Source organism: Anopheles merus, chromosome 2R (genome assembly GCF_017562075.2).
Source record: "Anopheles merus strain MAF chromosome 2R, AmerM5.1, whole genome shotgun sequence".
Taxonomy (NCBI): Eukaryota; Metazoa; Arthropoda; class Insecta; order Diptera; family Culicidae; genus Anopheles; species Anopheles merus.
In genome coordinates this window covers 50,201,819-50,224,128 of record NC_054082.1, presented here as the reverse complement: position 1 = coordinate 50,224,128, position 22,310 = coordinate 50,201,819, and the positions used below count along the sequence as shown (strand labels likewise).

The 22,310-nt window shown below is 40.1% G+C and overlaps 1 protein-coding gene across 6 annotated transcripts in view; it reads left to right on the top strand.

Moving 5' to 3' along the window:
* LOC121603613 overlaps nucleotides 1-22,310 on the top strand; it is a 66,809-nt gene that overhangs the window by 31,635 nt on the left and 12,864 nt on the right. For all 6 annotated transcript variants that reach the window (XM_041932609.1, XM_041932608.1, XM_041932607.1 and 3 more), the window contains exons 4-5: nucleotides 10,531-10,969; nucleotides 21,483-21,680. In XM_041932609.1, the coding sequence (XP_041788543.1) occupies nucleotides 10,531-10,969; nucleotides 21,483-21,680 (637 nt within the window). The remainder of the gene's footprint in view (nucleotides 1-10,530; nucleotides 10,970-21,482; nucleotides 21,681-22,310) is intronic.

The following is a 22,310-nucleotide window of genomic DNA, read 5'->3' as shown; positions in this document are numbered from 1 at the left end:
ACTCGTTTTGCTATTCGAATTCATCGGATTTTTTTTCGTTCGTAATTGCGCTACTCTTTCATCCAAAGGGAACAGCTAGCCACGAATCGGGATTGCGTCGTTCCCTGGCGAATCCTTATTACCGAGAGCCATTCTGGAAGAGTATTCTGTTGTAGAAAATAAAAGCTTGATAAAGCAGCAGGAGAAAAAAGTGTCAACTGATCTACGGCCAAATGTGTATGGGAATGCTCGCGATGGATATTTTTTGTTGTGCGCTATAACCGCATTCAGGCGGTTCACTGCCCTCGGGAAAAGTGCATTGTCGCGTGGGAAACAGAGCTAGGGCTGATGGAAAACCTCAGGTAGATACCATACTGAATGGGCGATGAGTGTTGGTAGTAGTACAGTATGGTATTTACGGCGAAATCGGGTTTCAGTTTTTGCTTTGCTTCGACTGTATCCATGGCTTTGGTTGGCCATAATTGTTTATTTCTACATACACGCCAGAGTGTAAACCTGGCAGAGTGACAGATGGAACGGAATTCATTCAGAAATTAGAACAAAAAAAAAAAACTTTTGCACGTTCTATATCCATGATGTGGCATTCCGTGTTATATTGAAATGAAAGTGGATTAGAGAAATAGTAAAAAAGCTTACAGGGTTGTGGATTCTTTTTGAATGTGTCAATAGCTCAGACCGGTCTCGTGGTACTGTTGCTAACTCACACGACTTAACAACATGCCCGTCATAGGCTCAAGCCCGGAATGGACTGTGCCCGAACATGTCTATGACCCCAGCCTAACTATCCTGCTTATGGAGTAAATCAATAAGTCACTAAAAGCCAAACCCAATAGTAGTAAACAGGTAGGCCTTGACCGATGGCTTGTGTGCCAAAGAAGAAGAAGAAGAAGAAGAAGGATAGCTCAATATTAAAACTCAAGTAAATAAATTGCATTAAATATTCATTTTTGGACTTGTTTAAGTATGGATTGGATCAATGTAAAATTGTAAAACATTTACACTTTTTGAGTTTGAGTTTTCTTCAACAAATCGATTCATTTATTAAAATGTGCTTAGTTGGAAGTAGTATATCTATTAGTTTGTTTACATTATGTGTTTGTTTGACATTTTACCCAAGGTAGTCCTACCGTAAATAACATAACCATGCAAGCACATAATTTTTGAAAGAATTTGTGGTAAATTTCTTTTCTAAAAGTTGAAGTTGAAACCCATATTCCTAAGCATTGTCAAATATATTGAGTTTAGTCATCATAGAAGATGCGTGAGCTGTTAAATTCGGTTCACTTTCTAGCAACAATGATGCTCGCAGAGACAATCAATACATTGTACATCGTACTTGGAAGTAATATATAGCAGCTTAAAATTGTTTTATTTTCTCTCTATTTGTTTCTCACAACCTGGTAAACCTGGTTCCTTTAAAGTGTATCTTAAATTCAGGGAAATACAATCATCTGATGACTCTTTTATTATTTCGAATTCGAATTATTTTATTTCGAGGTTTACTATGTATATACCTATGTATGTATGCATGTATGTATGTATATATATAAGCATCTTTAACGTAAACTAAGCTTGTAGTATCAATATGTAAGGTTTTGGTGATCTATGAGATTTCTACTCTATTCGCCCTTTGGATTATAGTACGTTTAATTTAAACATCATGTATGGAAATGTATGTTTGATTTAAAAGCGTCAATATTTTAAAGCTGAGAAAACAGAGAAAAAGCTCATGTCTTATTCGCTTATAGACTTCAGGCTCAAAGTGCCGATGGTAAATACTTACCGCGTCTCAAATTGTCGCTGTCACAGGCTGGCCCCACGCCTAAAGGAAAACTGTAAGAATGCCTCCCACCATCGCCATGCTTGTCCGGTATTTTCGCGTGTGCATAAACGCGTGTGTCAACTGCTTGACGTAGAAGATGTGCGTTTATGTAGCAAAAAATCTCGTCGACCCGTTTATTAAGTCGACCGAAATATTTTCCCTCGAACCTTCAGCTTTATGGCTGCTCTTTTCAGAGAGCCAGGAAGCAACCAACCAAGTTCGTCCTGGAAGGAAGAAACGTGCGAGAAATCCATTTGACCTGGACGTGGAAAAACATACGGAATTTTTTTTGTAGTTGATGGTTCAACCATCGAGAGTCAAAATGGCGAACGTTCTGTCCCCGTTTCGTATTACGGCCTCGCGTTTGAATGTGTCCACTTTGGTACAGAGGATTGCATAGGTGGATGCACAGCAGTGTGTGCAGAAGCTGCCGGGATTATAGCCTGCCTGGTTCCATCGTTCAGCAAAACTCGCCAGCCCAAGATGGGCAGTGCGGCAGTGTGCAGGTGGTGATGGTGGCGGTTTCGGCGAAATGGCTCTGAAATGGGCCGTAACTGGGTCAAACGGGGTAGCACGGTGGGGAGCTCGTCCTTGCTTGCGTGGTTCCTGTTTTTATGCCGCTAAAGCTGCAAAAGGGCACCAGCTGCTGTAGCAAAGTAGCAAGGAGAAGCATAAGAATAGCAATAGCACATAAACTTATGACTCACGAGTCACCGGTGGGATTGGAATGTTATGCATCTCTCTTGAAGTGGTGTTCATTGCTTTTATAATCCTCACAATGAAATCGGGAGTACCATGTGCCATTTCCGAGAGTATACTCACCAGCAAGCAATATGCTTTTAAAAATTAAGAATGTAAACAGCAGCGCAAGTAGTAGAAATGTTATTTTCGCTTTTGTGCTGCGCCAACAAGCTTCTTTGCAGTTTCGACGTACGCCAAAGAAAATTATACTCATGGAAAATGAGAAAAGATTAGACCAGACAAAAGTTTCACGACGTTCGTTATGTTTGAGTACGGTCAATGGGTAAAAGACGGGTGGCTTAGATTGTGATTAAAATGAAGCATCCACAAACTCGAATGCTCTGCTGTGGAAGAAGTAAAAAAAACACAAACATCCCTCGCGAGGTTTCCTTTTGCTAACCTAATCGGATAAAACAATAAATGTTTGGTCTGTGAGGGTATGCGATGGGTTCGAAATCCTTCCAATAATTACAACAGATTTTATGTTTTTGCAGAGCGAGATGCGGTAGATTTAGCTCAATGTTAAATCGGCTATCAAACAGAACAGGGTTTAAAGCATTCATTTTGGGCAGAACCACCATGATCAGTCTTAAGAATATTGAGATGATAACGCACACTAAAGATGCCTTTTGTGTTCGAACTAATGCATTGAAAGAAAGTATGCTATTGAACGCGAAAGTGGCAGGGAAATCTTGGAAAACATCATTATCTGTCTAGTGGCAGAAGTGCGCTAATTAATTATGTTCTTCTGGACTGATGCTTCTTTTATTCGAAAGCGCTAATGAGATGCTGCGCAAAAACGATGACTGTTCGACGAAAATTGCATTCAATCGTGTTGCGAATGTAATCAATATTCCGTCGAATGCTCACTCTCGTTTCAGGATGTCAGATTCCATTGTTTTACTGAACCTTCGCTCTGTTATCGTTTGCATTACTGAAACTCTGCTCATTGTATGTGAATGGTTTTGTAAGGAAGCTCTTTGCTTTGATACGATAATTGAGAATCTTTGTTTTTAGCGTAATCGGGAAAAGTCGCGAAAAGTCTGAATTGTAAATTTTTCCACAATATCACCTCTGTTATAGAAGGAATAGGAAAGAGAGAAATGCTTTCAAATTGTTATACTTTTTCTATTCCTTCGAAGTGTTGTCTGTACGTCTGGCCAGGGTACATCTTCATTCTAACACAGCTCTACTCATTGCATCCAAGAGACTGAGCATTAAGAGTAAATAGGTTAATGAGCGGATTTGATGGGCTGAAACGAGCAAAGCCCAGTTACTTCCTATTTCTCACAGGCATCCTCGCAAGGCATCCAGGGAGATCGTTCACCAACCCGTCATTCATGGGACTTTATGGAGACTGTATAGCATGCTGGTGCTGTTGTTTGTTTTACGTGGGGTAAAAGTAACTTCCGGCAATTTTGTGGCAGGCTTGGTGGAAGAGATTTGAGCTTGTCCCAGATGGGATGAGCATATGCGGGATAACAAGGTGATGTTTGTCGTGAGAGCATTATGAGAGTGTTCCATTTTAGGTTGGCAGCATAGTTTTTCTATTCGTGTTTTGTGTTAATGGAACGTGTGATGTATAAAATGAATTTAGGAATAAATTCAAGTAAGTGTAAAAGATAGATGGTTTGTTTTCAACACATTGGTATAATTTAAAACATAACTCACCTTACAATACATGGACTGTGATGCGTATGAACGGTATTACTATCCTTGGCGTTGCACGTTTCTGAGCACCACGTGAGCACCAGTTGAAAATAGGTGTGTTACCTACGCTCTGACTCCGTCGGTTGTAATATAATATTAGCTGCCTGCCATGGCGCCATCTGCAGCTTTGCTGCACTGTGTCCTGTGACTTTCATAAACACTTACCTGTCCTACCTGTGCCCTTACTTGCCTCCCTCACGCGAGGGAATCATTGGCAGCTGCTGCAAAGGCGAGGGGCTGATCTCCTGTTGCAAAATATGATGAACGAAGAGGCATCAACAAAGCAGCAATCTAGTGCTGTCCTGTGCTATTTTAGGCACCGCAACACAGCCTCTGAGCTGTACTGTGCCGCAGGTGAAAATGGATGTGACTTTTTGACACCTTTACGTGTGGTTTTTGGTTGGTTGGGATACCCTTTATCCGGGAGGGAAAGTGGTAAACTCAGATGGAAGAGAATGCTATCTTATGTTTATGGGCATAGAGTTAATAGGAGTATGCCTATCGTTTTTGCATGTGTGTGTTTGTGGGACTTCGAGGAAATGGATTATATTTTCGGAATACAGATGAAGAAAAAATCAAACTGTTGCGGTGACAAAAAGAGCTTTAAGTATTCAGTGAGAAAGATTGAACATGAAATTTTGAATATTTCTATTTGTTGGAGCATTATTTTAATGAAGCCAGTGTTGCAATATCTAGTAGCATAAACTGAAAATGAAATTAATAGAAAACTGAGCTTCTTTGCTTATATCTTTGACACATATGTTGCGATTGTACATGTGGAACCGTTATATGTACCTTGACTGACATAAGCTATAATTTACTTGCAGGTTTCTCCTGAATCGCTGTCAAAACTTTTCGAAACGATGATTCATGTGCGAATTTTCAATAAAGCGTCGTGCCTTACATGGCACGATACGTATACTTACGTATACGCCATGTGGCTTGATTTTGTTTACAATCTTAAAAAAAATCGAGGCAGTAGAAGCCATTGAAAGACGGTTTGACCTTTTCACCGAGTGAAAACGGTTGACACGAATAAATTGAAGGTGCACGCTGTGTCGCAACCTTTGCACCACACACAGACCCAAGGATTGCACAAGTTTTCGGAAGGTGGCGTTGGTTTCGTGGATGTTACTTTCGATCCTGCAGCTTTTTGACACACGGAAATGAGGCAATATTGATACGATGATGAGTCGTTTGTCTTGGAATTTCGTCTTGGAATCGTCGTAAGTGTGGTTGAGTATTATATTTTTTCCGTAGACTTTACGTAAAATTCCAACTGAATAAATCAATACATGTGCAACGTTTCGTACGTTGGATCAAAGCAATTGAAGACAGGCATAGAAACATTAAAAATGGTTTTCAAACGACATGTTGGATACTCGGTGATTGTCCTTCGAGAGGCAATCAATGTTGTGTTGGTATTACGACATGATCTGGAAAACCGTGTTTGCGAATTTATTCCGTTTTGGTATTCTTTAAAATTGTCAGTAGCAGATTAAATTTTGAACGGTTAAAAAAGGTCGTATTGATAAAAACAGATTTTTCAAACTCATTTATGGGTGGGCGAAAATTATTTTGCGTGCAGCAATATTCAACTCAAACATCGATGGTAAAGGTGTTCCATTTCAAATACAGGTGCCCAAGATACACGGTTAATCCACAAAAAGGGTTGCATAATACCGCGTATCTCGAATTTCCGCATAATTCGAATCTCGTGATTTCCAGCCTAAATGTCACTCATTTCCGTGTTATTTTGCAAGTAAGGGGTGGTTTTAGCCACATAATGAATTCATTGATATGATTCTCACTGAATTTAACAGTTTGAAACGTTTTGAAATGGTTTTAAACATTCTATCAAAAAGAAAAATTATTTGGCATTTGACAATTGGTGAGTCAAATTAGTACAAATTGCTTAAAGATCTGTCAAAGGGGTCCTTTCCGTTTTAAGTTGGTAGGCTGAAATTTCAGCCTGTAAGTTGTTTGAATTGTATAGCAGTTTTTAAGCAGCTATCTAAGTGGGTATAATATACAGGTGGGCTTATCCCAAGGTGTATGAATTTAGAAGGCTGATTTTTATCGCTTCTGTTTCTGAATGAAGATTTTAAGAGTGTTTTTGGAATTCGTCAAGCATCCAGAAAGCTTGTTTGAACAAAAGTTTTCACCCATCCTGTCAAAAAATGATATTCAAATTTGGTTTAAAAAACATGCTATGAGACCACCTGGACTACATACACTGTGATTCTGGATTCCAATCCCAGATCTGTTTTATGCATCCTAGGATTAATGTAAACACCACCTTGTTTTGCTATTTTTCGAGCAGGTACTCTAATCTAATCAAATCTAATTATAGCTTTGAGGCTAGAATAATCTAGACCGAAAATTGCAGGCTAGTTTTATGTGTGGTTTTGTATGGAGTGTTAACATCATTTCAGCCTCCAACTGTCAAACTCCTTACAAAAAAACTGACTAGAATCGTGAAGGGTCCCAAATTTAGATAACTGCGTAACTCCGAATCCGCCTATAAGCGGTACTGTATGTCTCGGGGACTACCTATATAGACTTGATAAGTGATAACCTCGCAGCGTCGCTGGACGCGTACAGAACCCTCAGTAGTCGCATTTGGACCACGCGCCACCAGTTTGACAAATCTAGTTGAAAATATTTAAAATCAATAAAAATATTTGAAAAGAACAAAGTTCATATTCAAAACAAATAGTTTAAATCAATTATTTCGGTGTTATATTCATGTAAATCTTATACACTATAAATTGAATAAAAAAATTAAAAAAAGTTATTTCATTCTGAGATTTTTTCAACCAAATTAAACCATTGATCCCTAGCACCACGCGAATTGCCATTGTTCGTGCGTCAAACAGAGTGAAAGAGCTTGGGTGAAATTTGCACAAAAATCTTTTAATCTTTGAATAATTTGACCATGCATATTGTTGCTTCTGATGAAGGTCACGGTACGAACGCTTCGCAAGCCATCCATTTCTTGGGAAATTAGGCAAGGGAATTATATTTTTTCTTGTTTTTTTTTTGTGATAAAGGTTTTTCAACGCGACTAACAATGAAGATGCGGAAAAGTTCCACAACAACCATGCAAAATTCGCATAATTAGACCAAACCTCCGCAGGGAAATGTGTTTAAGCATGATTTAGGGATTAATTTCTAGTTGAAATTTTGTGAATTTTACGTAGAACAGACAAGAAGAAATCATAGAAGCTGTTCTCAGAGTACATACAGCTTGTAACGATCGGAAATATTTTTTTTAGAAATCCGGAGGATTATTTTTTTATTGAGAAAAAAATCTACATGACTATCACTGAGCAGAACGTGTAAAATTGGAATTATTGGAATTTTCGGAGATTATAGAAAGATGTTTCAAATATCTAAGATTATGAAAGCTATCATGTACTTTATATACATTCAATATGGTTTGAATTTCCTTAACATTTTCATTTATTACTATCCAGAAAATGATTCATCAAGGGAAAATAAAGTTAGTGTAAGTGAGTACTGTGTGACTATCAATGAAAAGCTTTTGCAATCGCATATAGACTGACTCATTTCGCTTTGTGTCTTTAGCAATTAGTTTTGTGTCTTTAGCGAGTAAATTGAATATGAAAGTTATATTGAACGATTTTGTCTTCTTGAATATTCTCTATATTTCTTACACAATTTCATATCCAAATAATTTCGTGAAGCTAGCGTTTCGAGTGTTCACATCCTCTACTTCTTGATTACTTCGAATATCGTCACAAAACACGTCACATTTATTGTATCTGAAGTTCATTAATGAGTAAACATGTGTTTCCTCTTGTTTCGAAGTCTTTTTGTCTCCTTTTATCATTCCATACTCGTTATTAAACCATAACGAATCACGACAAACAATCAAAGAAGCGATAACGGGCTGCTGTTTCGAACGAGTAAAAAAGTAAGTAAAATCCTAATGACGCTTGAGCTTTATTTTCGATTATATACCTCTCGCTATTGGAATGCTTTTCGTTTCGAGAGCTTGTCGTTCAATTATTCTCTTGTCCTGTAGTAGTTTGGCTCGCCTGTCGTTTTCTTCTTATCATCTCTAGGCTTTTGTATGCCCCTTTTTCTTCAAACTCTGATAGAACGAAGCTTTTCATTGAACGTAAGGGTTTCGTTGACTACGTCTAGGTTGACATTTCTCCCAGCACTAGCCTGTTGTGTGCGTGTTGTGGTAAAAATAGTCCTCCAAGAGGGTTTGCCTATACCCTTCACTTTCACTGTAATGTCGGTGCGATATCCCTATCGTTGTACAAGATCCTGAAGGAGAAGGTGGCCCACTCTTGGTTACCATCTGCGATGAGCCAGCGGAACGTTAGGTAGACTTTTGCAAGCTTTGTGAGAGTATTGAACACCAAAACGGTCGCTCGCCGCTCGATGAAAGGATCCTTACACGATGCTTAACTTGAAACGGCTTCAGACGAGTCGCAAACACAACGGGAAATCGCTAGACCATACGTGTGTGGTACGGTGTGTGATGATACGGCCCACCAGAGTGGTAGAAAAGCAGGAAGCTTTGAGAGGACTCCAATCATGCCACGTCTGGCTGAGAGCAGCTGCTTTCTTAACCGTCAAGCTTTGAAGGGGGAAAGCCTTGCTTGTACTTTGGCGGCGAAGGATAACAAAAGCGTTCCAATGTAAGGGACGGTACGGGTAGGAGGAATGAAATGGGTTCACGTTAGCGTAATGCTCGAGTTCGAAAAAGCGGCATTGTGGCTAAATGGGTTGGGAGATGAGAATTAGGGGGGGGGGGGGGGGGGGGGGGTAAATAGTGGCAAAGTATTTTCACGGGCAGAAGCTAAAACACATTATCATTCTTGGGAAGGGCTAGATGGGATGGGGTTTGCGACGAAAAAGTGATGTAAACCAGCTTTCGCCATGAGTATAGGGGAAGGTTACAGCTTTCAGCAAAGTCGTCAGTTTGTGGAAGGACTCAGCAGCTCGATTAGCCGCGGGGTCATAATGTTAGATGGTTTCAATATTTTCATAGGTTAAACATCCTTTGCCGGTTAGTAACGACGGCCTTGTCGATTATAGTCCAAGAATTGCGTCGGTATTTGTCTATTAGAAGTGGTGGAGGACACTAATGTGAAGAATGTGACCGTATACCGTTGGCATATTACCTCTAATGCGGTTGTAGTGCTCAGTATGATAATTATGGATTTATTACGAGCACACATGTTGTAAAGGTTTTGATAATGGTACCATACTTTCTGTTCATAAACGCTATGGTTGAGAAACAGTTGAAAATCAGTTAATTTGTAACTTTGTTTGAAAAACTTGAAAACAGCTTGTCATAAAACATACACATATTGATGGGAGCTTAACGAAAATTACAATTAATTGAGTAAATGTAGTTTAAAGAGTAATTATAAGTGTCAGTTAAGTTTCCACACTTTGTCGGAAAATAAGTAGAGGGCTATAAATAGCGTACACCCTCTCATGCAATGTACTTTTTTTTCAAAATGTTACTTCCTATTTGCTTTACAAAAATAAACCGTCCGTCACCAGCTTAACGTTTGATATTTGCTCATCCGTTGCGATTGCATACGTTTGTATGATTGTATGATATTTTATTCAGCGTGTTTGTAACGGGTGCTTCTTCCACATCTAATTGGACGGTAACATATCACATTCCAATTCGTGAGCCCTCTTTTTAGCATGTGGAGCTTCAAGTCTCCGTATAGTAGCACACATGTTTAGCTTTTCGCACAGTAATTCCAACCCCAACCTAAAGAACACGCAGCTTACAAAAATGGGGTTGTGATTTATCGCATGACAAGTTGGGAGCTATTTACCGATGGTCTTACGCTTCTTTTGTATTTGTATTTTTGCGTGGGTGTGGTCCGTTCCGGCGCATCGATTTCAGACTCAGAAAAGACAAACGAAAGACAACAGAAGAAAAGAAAAGGTACTGGATTCGCAGCAATCTCAATATCTCAATCTTCTTGGCGATCAATTACACGCATCGTCAATTTATGGCCGTTGTCAATTGGTCGTGCGTTCTGTAGGTAGCAATACCGTAGCCATAACTGCACCTTGAATTGCTAATGTGGAACTCACGCGAATGGACGACGCGTGCTTGTTACAGAGAGAGAAACCTTTTCGGAAGTAATATTTGTGATGCTTGGGTTTGATTTATTCTTGAAACCGCTGTTCAAATTCACACACTTTATTGATCTAACTTCTTGTTCGCTTTCCGATTTCTTCTACAGAGTCCGAAGTTTGCTCCCCCGATCGAGTTTGTCGACCAGGCCACGCTAAGCCCCCCGGAGGGCTACAAAGATGGCAGTGGGCTGCTTGACAATGCACTCGGTGGAGCACTCGGTGGGCATGTCTTCGGTGCACAACATATTCAGCAGCTCCAGGTTATCCAGCGGCTACAGCAGCAACGGGCTGCCATGTTGGCAGCCAGAGCTGCTGCTGGCCAGCAGGGACAACAAACGGGCACCGCAGGCCAAGGCCAGGCTGGTTCCCAACCCGTCTCCGCTAGTCAACAACAGCAGCAGCAACAGCAACAACAGCAACAACAGCAGCAGCAACAGCACCAGCAACAACAGCAGCAGCAACAACAGCAGCAAGCGCAACAAGCAGCTGTGTGCACCGAGTGTGCTGAATGTGCTGAATGCGCTGCTAAACAGATGCATGACGAAGGTAAGTAGGGTATTTGAGTTAAAGCTATGCAGTTGCAATAAATTTGTATATTTCATCAAATTTTGGCTGTTAGGCTTTGAAACATGAAAAAAATTAAACAGTTTTTTAAACAATTTTGAAGATTTTATATAATTGATTAGACCGTCATATAATATAGTGACACAAACAAGTACACGCTAAGGAAAAGAAAGGGACCATCAGATTGATTTGTACCCTTTCCCATTACAGACTTTGTCAACTCCTCAGAAGGAAAGACTTGGGACGCTCGTTAGATACAAATCGATTTCTGCTTCATTAAACGAAAGGTTGCATTGACCTTTATCGGTTAGGGAGAGTGTTATGGTTACGCTTCCCATTACTCCTTTACCTGCAGCAGGAAATAGCCGGTATTGTGAATGATGTTGAACCGTGCAATGTGTCACGTGCAATTGCTTGACTACTCAATTCACTGTCAGTCAGCAGACAGCAGGATACGAACGGTTAGGAGATGAATCTGAATCGATTCCTGTTACTCTGTCGGGTCGGGAGGCGTTTCCTTGAATAAATGAAGTTGATTAATTGTTCTAATTGTGTGATGCTAAAGAATAATTTTAACCTCAGTGCGTTGAATTTCTTTGGTATGTTTCTGCTCGATGAAAATTACGCTTAGATTGTTCATTCTGGCTCATTGCTCAAGTTGAATGATTGAATGAACGCACACTCTACTTTATTTGGCTTAGAGACCCACTTGATTTGTTTGATTTGACAGGATGACCAACAACTTGTGTCCGGAGTGGCGTGTTTATCATGAAATACTTTAACATAAACTGAACGTTCCAGTCTTGCCTACCCCGGAAGTAGACAACCTGAGCAACGCAACAAGTTCCTATTGCCCCGCGGTCCATACCGCTTTTGCTCCATCCGTTGCTTGGAAAATGTCAAAACGGAAATTGGAGTTTCATTGTGTTGCTTTCCGTTTCGCTTCCGGTGTAGGTAGGTGCACGTGGACAGTTTTGAGGGAAGCTTAAACTAGCGTCGCGTTCGAAAGAGCAGTGTAAGGGATGGATGAGCTTTCGTGAACCGTGACCTACGGTGTCTCTCCCTCGTCCATCGCGCTCGATCGCAACGCGTTCGCCGTCATGCGTGACTTCAGCTTGTGCGAGGAGGGCGCATTGCTGGAGTGATATTGTGTTTCGCCCATCCTAGAAAGTCAGTCCCGGACAATATCGGGATCTTCGGGCAGGGCAATATTTAAAAGGGGTCTGTAAATACCCTCCTGCGCTTATGCCGTGACATTGCCGTTGCTGGTGCGGCCGGTAGTGACATTTCCTCCTCCCCGGTTTGAGAGAGAAATCGGTTGGCAGTGTGAATGAAGGATAGCCGTGGGCGGAAGCATGGTTCGATAGTTGCCGCGGGCGTTTGACATTTATCGGCGACCATAGCGTAACTACCGGAATCAAATAGTCGAATCGGGTTATACGAATCCGGGCCTTTGCCAACTACCAAGCGGGAAGCTTTCACATTATCAACGTCGGCCACACCTACTGCGAATGGGAATGGGTTGTGTGTGGCATCAGTCCTTTGTGTGGTTGTGACATGACCGCGCAATATGTGCCATCGAGCATCATCACACAAGATGCTCGACTTTAATGAGCTAGACCCCCAGTGTGTGCTGTCTAGCGATGTCATTGATGCTTGGCCCTGCGCCTGCGGTGCTTTGCAGGCAAATAGTGGCTTCTGAACCACGCATTAATAACACATGACTTACATCTTAGCCATGCTTGCCAAAAGCCCAAACTATGATGAAGTTGTAAATGTTTGTTCTCTGCTGAGTGTGCGATAGATTGAGCCTGTAGCTGTCTTCATTAGACGATTGGAATATTAGTGGGGAAATATAAGGCGGCTTTTAGTGTGCAAATCAAAACCGATAGTGCATGAACTTCTGGATAATGTTTAATATGTTTCCATTTTTCAAAAATACATTTCTCTCAAACTTTAGTTCAATAGCATCTTTCACTGGCGTACAACAGGCAATAGCAATGTCATGATTCTAATATTCCCTAATAGTCGATATCCGCTATCCTTTTTCAGTAGCTGAAAGTCTTGCTGGAAATAGGCAGAGGATAGTTTGAAATTACATTTCATGTTCACATTTCCATCGTATCGATCGTACTTGCATGTACAATGTACTTGTACGGTTTATAAATAGTTTCCAGTGAAGGTACTGTATGAATAAAAATATTTGTTGGTGGCTATGTTTTTTCTGCTAAATTTATGATATATTTTGTGCAGAGGAGAGTGTTTTACAAACTCTTCTTGTCAAAAGGATCTTTACAAATTGGTTTGTATTTACCTAAAATAAAATAAACACATTTCTGGTTTATGAGAATATTAGCAAGATTGTTTGGGTCCTGTGGAAGACTACGAATCTGATGCTAGCATATACTTTTGTTTGCATATGCTTCTCTAAACATGCGGTATCAGGTTTCTCTTGAGCAAGTCTTGTGTTTTTTTGTGTGCAAATTGTTTCTTAGTTAGGAGCTTAGTAAACCACCAAACCTCAGACCGTGCCATGGTTTGTATTTCAAGAGTTTTCGTTTCGTTCTAAGGTTTCTCCTTAATTGGTCTTTATTCAAGCAGCATACAAGTCTCTTACGCAAGAATTTTGCAGTTGTTGTATACTAAATTTGAACTCTAGACTGGGAAATGTGTTTCGGCATGGGCATTTGCAACAACCGCAGCTCAGTATTCACATCGAGTGTCGAAGTTCCGGGAGTTGTGCTGTTGCGAATGAATGACGACTCGTTGTGCTGCTGGCTGGATCGTTCTGGTCATTGCATTTCTTCAGCGCCCTGAAGCCTGATTTCCGTCATGAAAAACCAGTATGCGGGGTCAATCGTTTGGGGGAACACACACAAAGGAGTGGTTTATTTATGCTGCGTTATGTTTAGATTCGCCGAAAGAGGGGAGAAGCAAACGAGTGTTTCACATATAAATATTATTACTGTTTGTCTCGTTTTATGCTTTGATTTTATTTATACTTGTATGCGTAGCCAAAGCGATGATGAAGCCGGGTCCTCTACACCCGTGTGTCATGTGGTTTCGATAAATAGAAACAGAACGGGCGGTGGCTCTCGATCTTGCCACTCGACGTACGATCAGTAGCGTGAAATCGGCTGGTGTCAGCGTTTTGTTTTTGCTTTCCTCGGTAGAGCTCTCCCTCTTTCGACGCATGTTGATCCTCCTCAATTCTCGTTCACCCCATGGGCCGGAAAACGGGAGAATATACCGCCTTATTATGCTCCGATTGTTAGCGAGAGTCCGGTTTGCCGGTTGCGTTTCATCACAATCGTTAGCAGGACCGGGTCTGTGCAGTTTGTTCAATTTATTCCACAAAGTTAACTGCTCGCGCTAGGACGCAATCAAATTCGGATAGTGCTAGTGAGTGGGGCTACTTGACTTGATCTGAACTGCTTACCGAATGGACAGTGCTGGATGCAAATGAAGTTTTGTGAAAATAATTGCTATCCGTCTGTTGATTATTTAAAACGATAATGTTGGATGAGGGCAAATACGCGCGAAACAAATTCTAACATGCGTCTGAGCGTTGCATGTGCAGATAGAGTCGGGTTAGTAGCTGATGCATCCTTTTTAATTAAGAATACGAAAAATCGATTTCCGGTTCTGCAGGAAGGAGTTCCCTTGCGCAAATGACGAGCCAGTGCAAAATCAAGCAATGCGGGAAGCAATGCAATGCAATTGTGTGAAATAATAATAAAGTCCGGCTAGGGCGAAAGAACATTGAACGGTGCTTAAAAGGTGAAAATGGAAGGAAAATTGTTGACAAATTGGGGAATGAAATTAATTGACATCGCGTGTTTGACTGCCGTGCGTGGATGAGTTTACAGTTAATTTTTGCTGACGCGTTCGTCCCTAATGAAATTTTGCCAGAACGGAGAAAACGAAAGAGGAAATGTGTGTGTGTGTTTTTTTTCTGTTTTTCATTTCTGGATGAAATAACGTAAAAAAACTACGTTGTGCGGTGTGCGGCAAAGTGATCCTCCGGGTTTTGTCCACTGAGGGATTTTGCTTAAAATAAAAATAACCTCACACAGTACCGGCATTTTCCCAAGTGAAATACCGGCAGGCAAGAACAGATTCGGTGTGATAAGAGCTGTGGTACTGATTTGTTGTGCTTCAACATTTCCCTTGTCCTTCCTCAGTGTGTAACGATGTGTTTACGGAACGAGGACCAAACATAAATGGTACCGGCAGTTCATTAATTCTATCAGCAGCACTCGTAAAAATGTATGCGAGCAATAAGATGGCTCCCCATTGTGCGACAGCATAAGCGAAAAAACTGCATGATCAAATAATGATTCGAATGTCCCAAAGGGTTAATTTGGGAGCTTTTCTATGTTCAGCGTGTGGTGCAATGTGCTAGAGGGATTTATATGTGTTCACTAAATAAATTAGAGTCAGACAAAAGGACAGAAACGATTCATCTTCTTAAGGTTTTGGCGTTGGCGAATGAAATTGTTCATATGAGTTCGAAATGTAAAAGTTTCGTTCAACAACAGAGTGTGTGTGTGTCAAACAAGTTAAAGTATGAAAATGCATATGCTACGATTACATACCTGCCCATCGTTCCTGTCATTAGGATCGCGAAGTCTGAAGGGATCGTTCAACGCTATCAGTGACGAAGGTAACGAATGTTCTGAAGATTCCGTTAACTATATGTTCAGCGTACTTCAAGAATTGTGGCATTTAAAATTACAGGAGACACAGAAGTTCGGTGTGCCTCGGAAAATATAGTAAAGCTATGGTATATGGGTAGATATGTTACCATTAAATGTAATTATGCCATTTTGCTTAACGTCTTTGGGGTGCCACGTGCTAGTAAAATATTTCACAACTGATGCTTTCGAGTTAGTTCAAGGAAGTCTGGGGAAGAATTCAGGGTAAAATTCTTAATGAAAGCATCCATCAAAGTACTCCACCAAAATGCGCATAACATTATTTCTATGTGCGATGGCTTAAAGCTCACTTAAGCTCTTGAGAATGGAGGGGGAGGGGGGGGTTCTTCAACTCGTTGTTGGGTGGAAATTATTACGCGAGCTGCGGTTGGGACAAGCTTATTGAGAAACATTATCGGCATTTTAATCGGTATTTCTCCGTCAGTGCCAGATGTAAATCATTAGGGTTGGGTTTTAAACATAATGTGACAGCTGACGCTGCTGAACAGATTGTTTCCAGAGTGTGGAAATATAATGCAAATATCTCTGCAAACAGTTTACTAATGTTCAATAATTGATTATAACAATTTTAAAATCATCTTTTTTTACATATAAAAGAAAATTTAGGAACAAGTAGCACCCATAACAAAGAACACCAAACCAAAAACTCCGTGTAAATCGGCATGCCTTTTAAATTATTTCATGATGCGCCAACTCCTTTTCCTCCAAACTCCCATATCCTGGGTTAGGAATTTCGGACCAAGAATGTCTCGAATGTAATAGGTAAGATACGATGCTAAACACGGTCTTAATAGTCATCCAATTACACAAAGAAGCTGGGCGGTGGCAATTGCTGCAGTGTTGCCCAAACCTTGCCGCAAACCAACCTTGGGTGAAATTGTAGATTGACCGGAATCGGAGACAGTGCTGGCAGTAAAAGTGGAAGTTAATCGCTTGTTTTGGGCTTGTAATGGAAGGTGTTTTCGGGTGATGTTAGAAGTGCGATACTTCTGAAATCGATTCGATGTGGTTTCGAATCACTCTGCCTTCTCTCACTGTTGTTGCCGTCTGATAATGTTGTATCGATTTTGGACGACGCGCATGGTAACACAGGTAGCAGAATCTGTTGAAGAACGTTTCCGAGTACAGTGATACACAATGCTTGTGCTCCCCGTTTAATGGGATTTCATTTCTGCCACTTCTGATGCTATGTTTTATTTCGATCGGTTGCTATACCGCATACATCTCGGTTATGTTAAGTATGCCATTCGCGTTTTACACTGTTGATTGTTGGAATTTTGTGGAACACATTCGAGTTTACCGTCTCTAGATAACCGAAACATTACGAGGAGTCATGCATATTTGTGCCTCATGTATATCTTTTCCTGTATATTTGTTGAGCAGTGTTTAGAAATTCTCTGTTTAGAAATTTGTTATTTTATTCATTTTTGAGAAGAATTATCAAGAACTGTAGTAATAAACTTCGTTCATCGTTCACCTAATGTCCCTCAATATGTTGATAAGAAATGTATCATAAATTAACGTTAAAAACAGCGAAGAAAACGTTACAGAACATACAAGAAACTATATAACCAGCGCAAACTCTGACGCCGGTGATGGATGAGTCCGTGCTAGTATTTTATTAATCTTAATCATGGGAATCTTCAACCACGACAATAGGTACTGAGGATTTTTGTTAGAATGTTAACTGAACTATAAACTTAATCGAGGCACTTGGGAAGAGGTACTGGTGTGAAATGAACTTGCCGTACACTGGACAGGTCATACCACTGCTGTTGAGGTGAAGTTCTTGTAGCTACAGACGACAACCTTTCCTGGGAGGTTTCTTGCTGCGCAGGACAATGCCAATGAGAGCAAATTTGTGCTTCCAACCGGGAGGTAAAGCCGATTCATTCAATTTATGAAGGTAGGCTCGCTTTGTAGCAGGCGTTTCGTGGATAATTGTGGAAACGATGCTAAGATAGGGCACCCTGAGCCGGAGCTGTTGAGGGTGGTAATGAAATGAAAGTTCAACCACCGGAACGTTCGTACGGCGTCTTCGTCATAAGAATGTGAAGAGTGCCGAATGAATGAGAAGATACCCTAGGAGATGGAAACTTGAGGTGAATGGATGAAGATTGTAAAAATTACCGGTTGAGTAAGTTTTCCCATGCAATAGAACGCGCTCATTTGCGAAAAGCTGAAAATCATACAGGAGCGAAGGGGTGTAAAAAAGTTGCTTTAATATTTACCTAGAATTGTGCGGCTGTTGCTTACTTGTTTACTCGTGTGCACATTAGTTATTATACTTATTTTGCCTGCTTGGCGGTATGACACAGATTTTTTGAGAATCGTGCCAAATTGTGGTTTTCACAGCTGTAATTTGAAATTGACTTTCATCTATAAATCTCCAAATTTGAGGTTCTGAAGTTATTACTTATTCTGTATAATAAGTGTTTAGTGCTATTTCATTAAATTGCTAATTAAAAGCTGCAATGGATAGCATAAGTGTTGCAATCCGGCTCCAAAGCCGTAAGCTACCTCGGTAATGCACAAATTAAATGTATCGAGCGAACTGCAGGTTCTCCTCGAACAATGCTTCGAGTTAGAACAAAGAGACCACGCCCGAATGAACGGTTCTGTTGCTCACGATCGTAGAGAGTGAACATGACGGCAAGGGAGAGAAAGATTAATGAGTTATGGAATTGTGATACATTTGCATGTCAGCTGCATTGCGTAGACTGTGCTGGTTTTGGGGCGATATTCTGGGAACTGCATTCATGTTAGTACCAGTATGTCCTAGAAAATTCAACACCATCCCATCGGTGGATATTGATATCTGTGTCGAAACGTTTTCTTTCCATCCGTACCGCATTCGAACACTCCCGAAATTGGGTGTAATGAAATTTCTTTGTTTCTGTGTAATGCAATGGGTTGTGTTTGAATGGCATTGCAGTGCAAATAATGTTTAAAACTTTCCCAAGCATTTTATCTCATTTTCCCCGTTTTCAACATGTCGTTTGAGGCTCGTGACAGTGCTTGTGCTAAATGTGCAATTTCCCATGGACATGGGACTTTATTTTAGTGAATTCTTCGTACACAGTTTCATTCCCTTATCTTTGTGGCAGTTTACAGGATCAAATGCATGAGTAGTGTGTCGGAATGTATAAACAGAACGATGACTTATCGTAAGGGTATTGGATAGTAACAAAACTCAATGAAATTGTTGCCATTTTTCAACCAACTACGCATGGTGAGTGGAAGTAGTTGCGGTTTTAGCCGCAGTTAGTGGGATGTAATGAATTTATGGGCCTAGTGGGTATTTGTGCTGAGCGAATTTTTGTGAACTACGTTCTTCGTCGGAAATTGAAGGCAAATTCATCAATATTTGGTCCCGATGGAAATCGGTAGCATATGTTGATGCGATTCACCCACTTCTTTGGATATTGGACACAACGATGACAATTGTGTGTGCTCGAGTCGTGAGATCATTTCTCGTCGCTCAAGAACATGTGTTGAAATAGAAAACATTTTCGCTTTGCTGATGCTCCCGTGCCTTCGCTACTATTACTGTCGACGAGTGAAAGGCTCAATACCTGGATCGTGACAAGAATTAGGTCGTGCAGGGCCTGACGGGAAGCCGACGGAAGTAACAGCAATTGAGTAGTTTGTGTTGCACCACGCAAAGGTAACATTTGACCAACGGTGGCTCTAATAATCATTCACCAGTTTTACGAGACCAGTAGCGAGATACATTCAGTGTGCGTGCGTTGCATAAATGTCCGTTTCACGGCAGAGCGCGAAAATGTGCGTGTTTGGAATGTAGTCGTCGATTGAACCTGGAAATGGTAGAATATGTTTTATCGCCTTTCGTGCTGTTGCGACTGGTTTCTTTTACGATTTAGGGCTACAAGAAGATCACCCAGTGGTGGTTGATTTATTCATGCAAACCGTCAACGAGCGAAAAGATAATCTCGAAATAGGTGCTTGTGATAGTATTGTACGCATTTTTTTTATTGCTCGATTAATGCTGGAAACATTTATATTAAACGATATTAAAGATAAAGTTATATGCTTTTTGTCAATATGATTGTCGTCAGTGGTAGTACCCAGAAGTAGTAAAAACTAAAACTCAATAAAACCAAAAATAATGTTTTGGTTTCATAATTGAAATGCCGAGGAAATATTTTTTTTTAATGTATTAATTTATAAGACAGATAACGGGCCTCCGTGGACTACATACACTACTACAATCAGACTGTGCTTAGGGTTCCTAAGTTTGAGAAAATACAATATATCATGTCACTAGTACATTTCAAAAGGAGGACAAACCAATAATATTAAAATAAATGCTGACATTGGAGCCCTTCACGATTCTAGTCAGCTTTTTGTATGGAGTTTGGCAGTTGGAGGCTGAAATGATGTTAACACTCCATACAAAACCACACACAAAACTAACCAGCAATTTTCAGTCTAGATTATTCTAGTCTCAAAGCTAGAATTAGATTCAAGTACCTGCTCGAAAAAATGGCTAAGCAAGGTAATGTTTACATTTATCCCAATGTGCATTACAGGGTTTCGCACGATTTATTGGTCAGTTCCCATGATTTTTTGGTGCGTTCCCACGATTTTTTGATTGTATCCCATAGATTTTTGGTTCGTTCCATAATTTATTGGTATTTTCCTATTGGATATCAATACAATTGGACCAAAAAATTCTAGGAAACGGCCCAAAAATCGTGGAAACGCACCAAAAAAATATGGGAACCCACCAAAAATTGATGGGAACCAACCAATAAATCGTGGAAAACCCTGTAAAGAGATCAGGTGATGGAATATAGAATCAAAGTGTATGTAGCCCAGGTGGTCTAATATTATGTTTTTTATAACCAAATTTGAACAACATTTTTTGATAGAACGGGTGAAAACTTTTGCTCAAACAAGCTTTCTGGAGGCTTGACGAATACACGAAATACTCTTAAAATCTTCATTCAGAAACAGAAGCGATAAAAATCAACCTTCTGAATTTATACACCTTGGGATAAGCTCACCTGTATATTATATCGACTTAGATAGCTGCTTGAAAACTGCTATACAATGCAAACAACTTACAGGCTGAAATTTCAGCCTACGAACATAAAACGGAATGGGCTCCATTATTATAAATCAATAATAACTAGCACAAAAAAGACGATAACACAATTCAGTCATCAATAATTTGGTGCATAAATTAGTTCAATTAGCTATTAGAAAAAAAAATATTTTTGGTAATCAAATATGTCTCATTTCATTGCAACTGACATCTAATGTGATAAGATAGGACATCACAACAAACGAATGAAATGAAAATAATTCTTATGTGACTTGGTGCTATTGATGGTGTAAAACTATGCTGTTGTTAAAGCAGTTCTCTTGTTTTGCATATTATTCATTCAACAGTTTTCATTGTTCTAAGCATGAATTAATGGCAACCATAAAAAATATGCATTCTTTAATGAAGCTTTTGCGAAAACTGAAAAATAATATACAGTTCGTTGATGAAAATGCACTGCAATTCGGGCTCATTCGATATTATACATAACGGTGAGCTGTTGGTCAACTTGTTAATATTTGAATTAGTGTTCATATTTGCTATACAAATGAATGTTTAAAGTCCTAGTCATTCGTTCTTATTTCTTCATTGCGACTTGTTTTATTCAACTTTCTTCTACATTCAGACACAAATAGAAAACCCTTACATGTTGTCACATTATTTTAACTCATTGCTTTGTTTGTTATATGTAATATCGTTTTTCCAGAATGTGACTCTCAATGTTCGGATGACATTTCGCCAATGCTGGAGGCTCCGCTGCCACCTCATGCCACCCTTCCGATCGCTCTGGTGCCCCTGACAAAGTCCTCGCCGGAACGACGCATTACGCAAAAGGAGATTATAGCCGGCGAGGAAAGGCCTAAGTTCCTTACCATCAAACAGGTGCAGGATTCCGGTTCGCAAGGTAGGACGCGGATGGATGAACACATAAGTATGCCGTTTGAATGTTCGGTTGCGTTCGTTTGTAGTATGATTTTACATATGAATTTTTCATAATGCAATCGGAATGCAAATGGTGCTGCCTGCAAGCATTGTAATGTTTGGATAATGAAAAAATCATCTAAATTTATTATCTTTGAATTGCAATATTTTGTATAATCCACATTCATTTAAATTAACACAAATGCAATGCCTTCGATAACGTTTGTTGAATGCAATTTCTGTTTAAGTTTTATGAAAACCACACTCATATGCTCACACTCGTTCATTCGTCCATCTTTTCTATGTGGATCGAACGTAGAATGCAAATTTCAATAAAATGTTCATTTAAATACACAACCACAATCTCACGCTCGAGAGGAAATCGCATTGAATCGTTCGTCACCTCCACCCTTTTGCGAATCACCTTCACCATCACCACCACCACCATCACTCGCATCTCTGGCAGAACGGGAATTGGAAAAGCGAGGCAAAAACAAATTAAATCTAATTCCATTTCAATCCTGGCACGTCACCAAACCTCAGCAGGAGTTTCCTACATCAACATCCTTCACGGCGGGCACGGAGTTACATTCGATACATTCGATAAATTGGA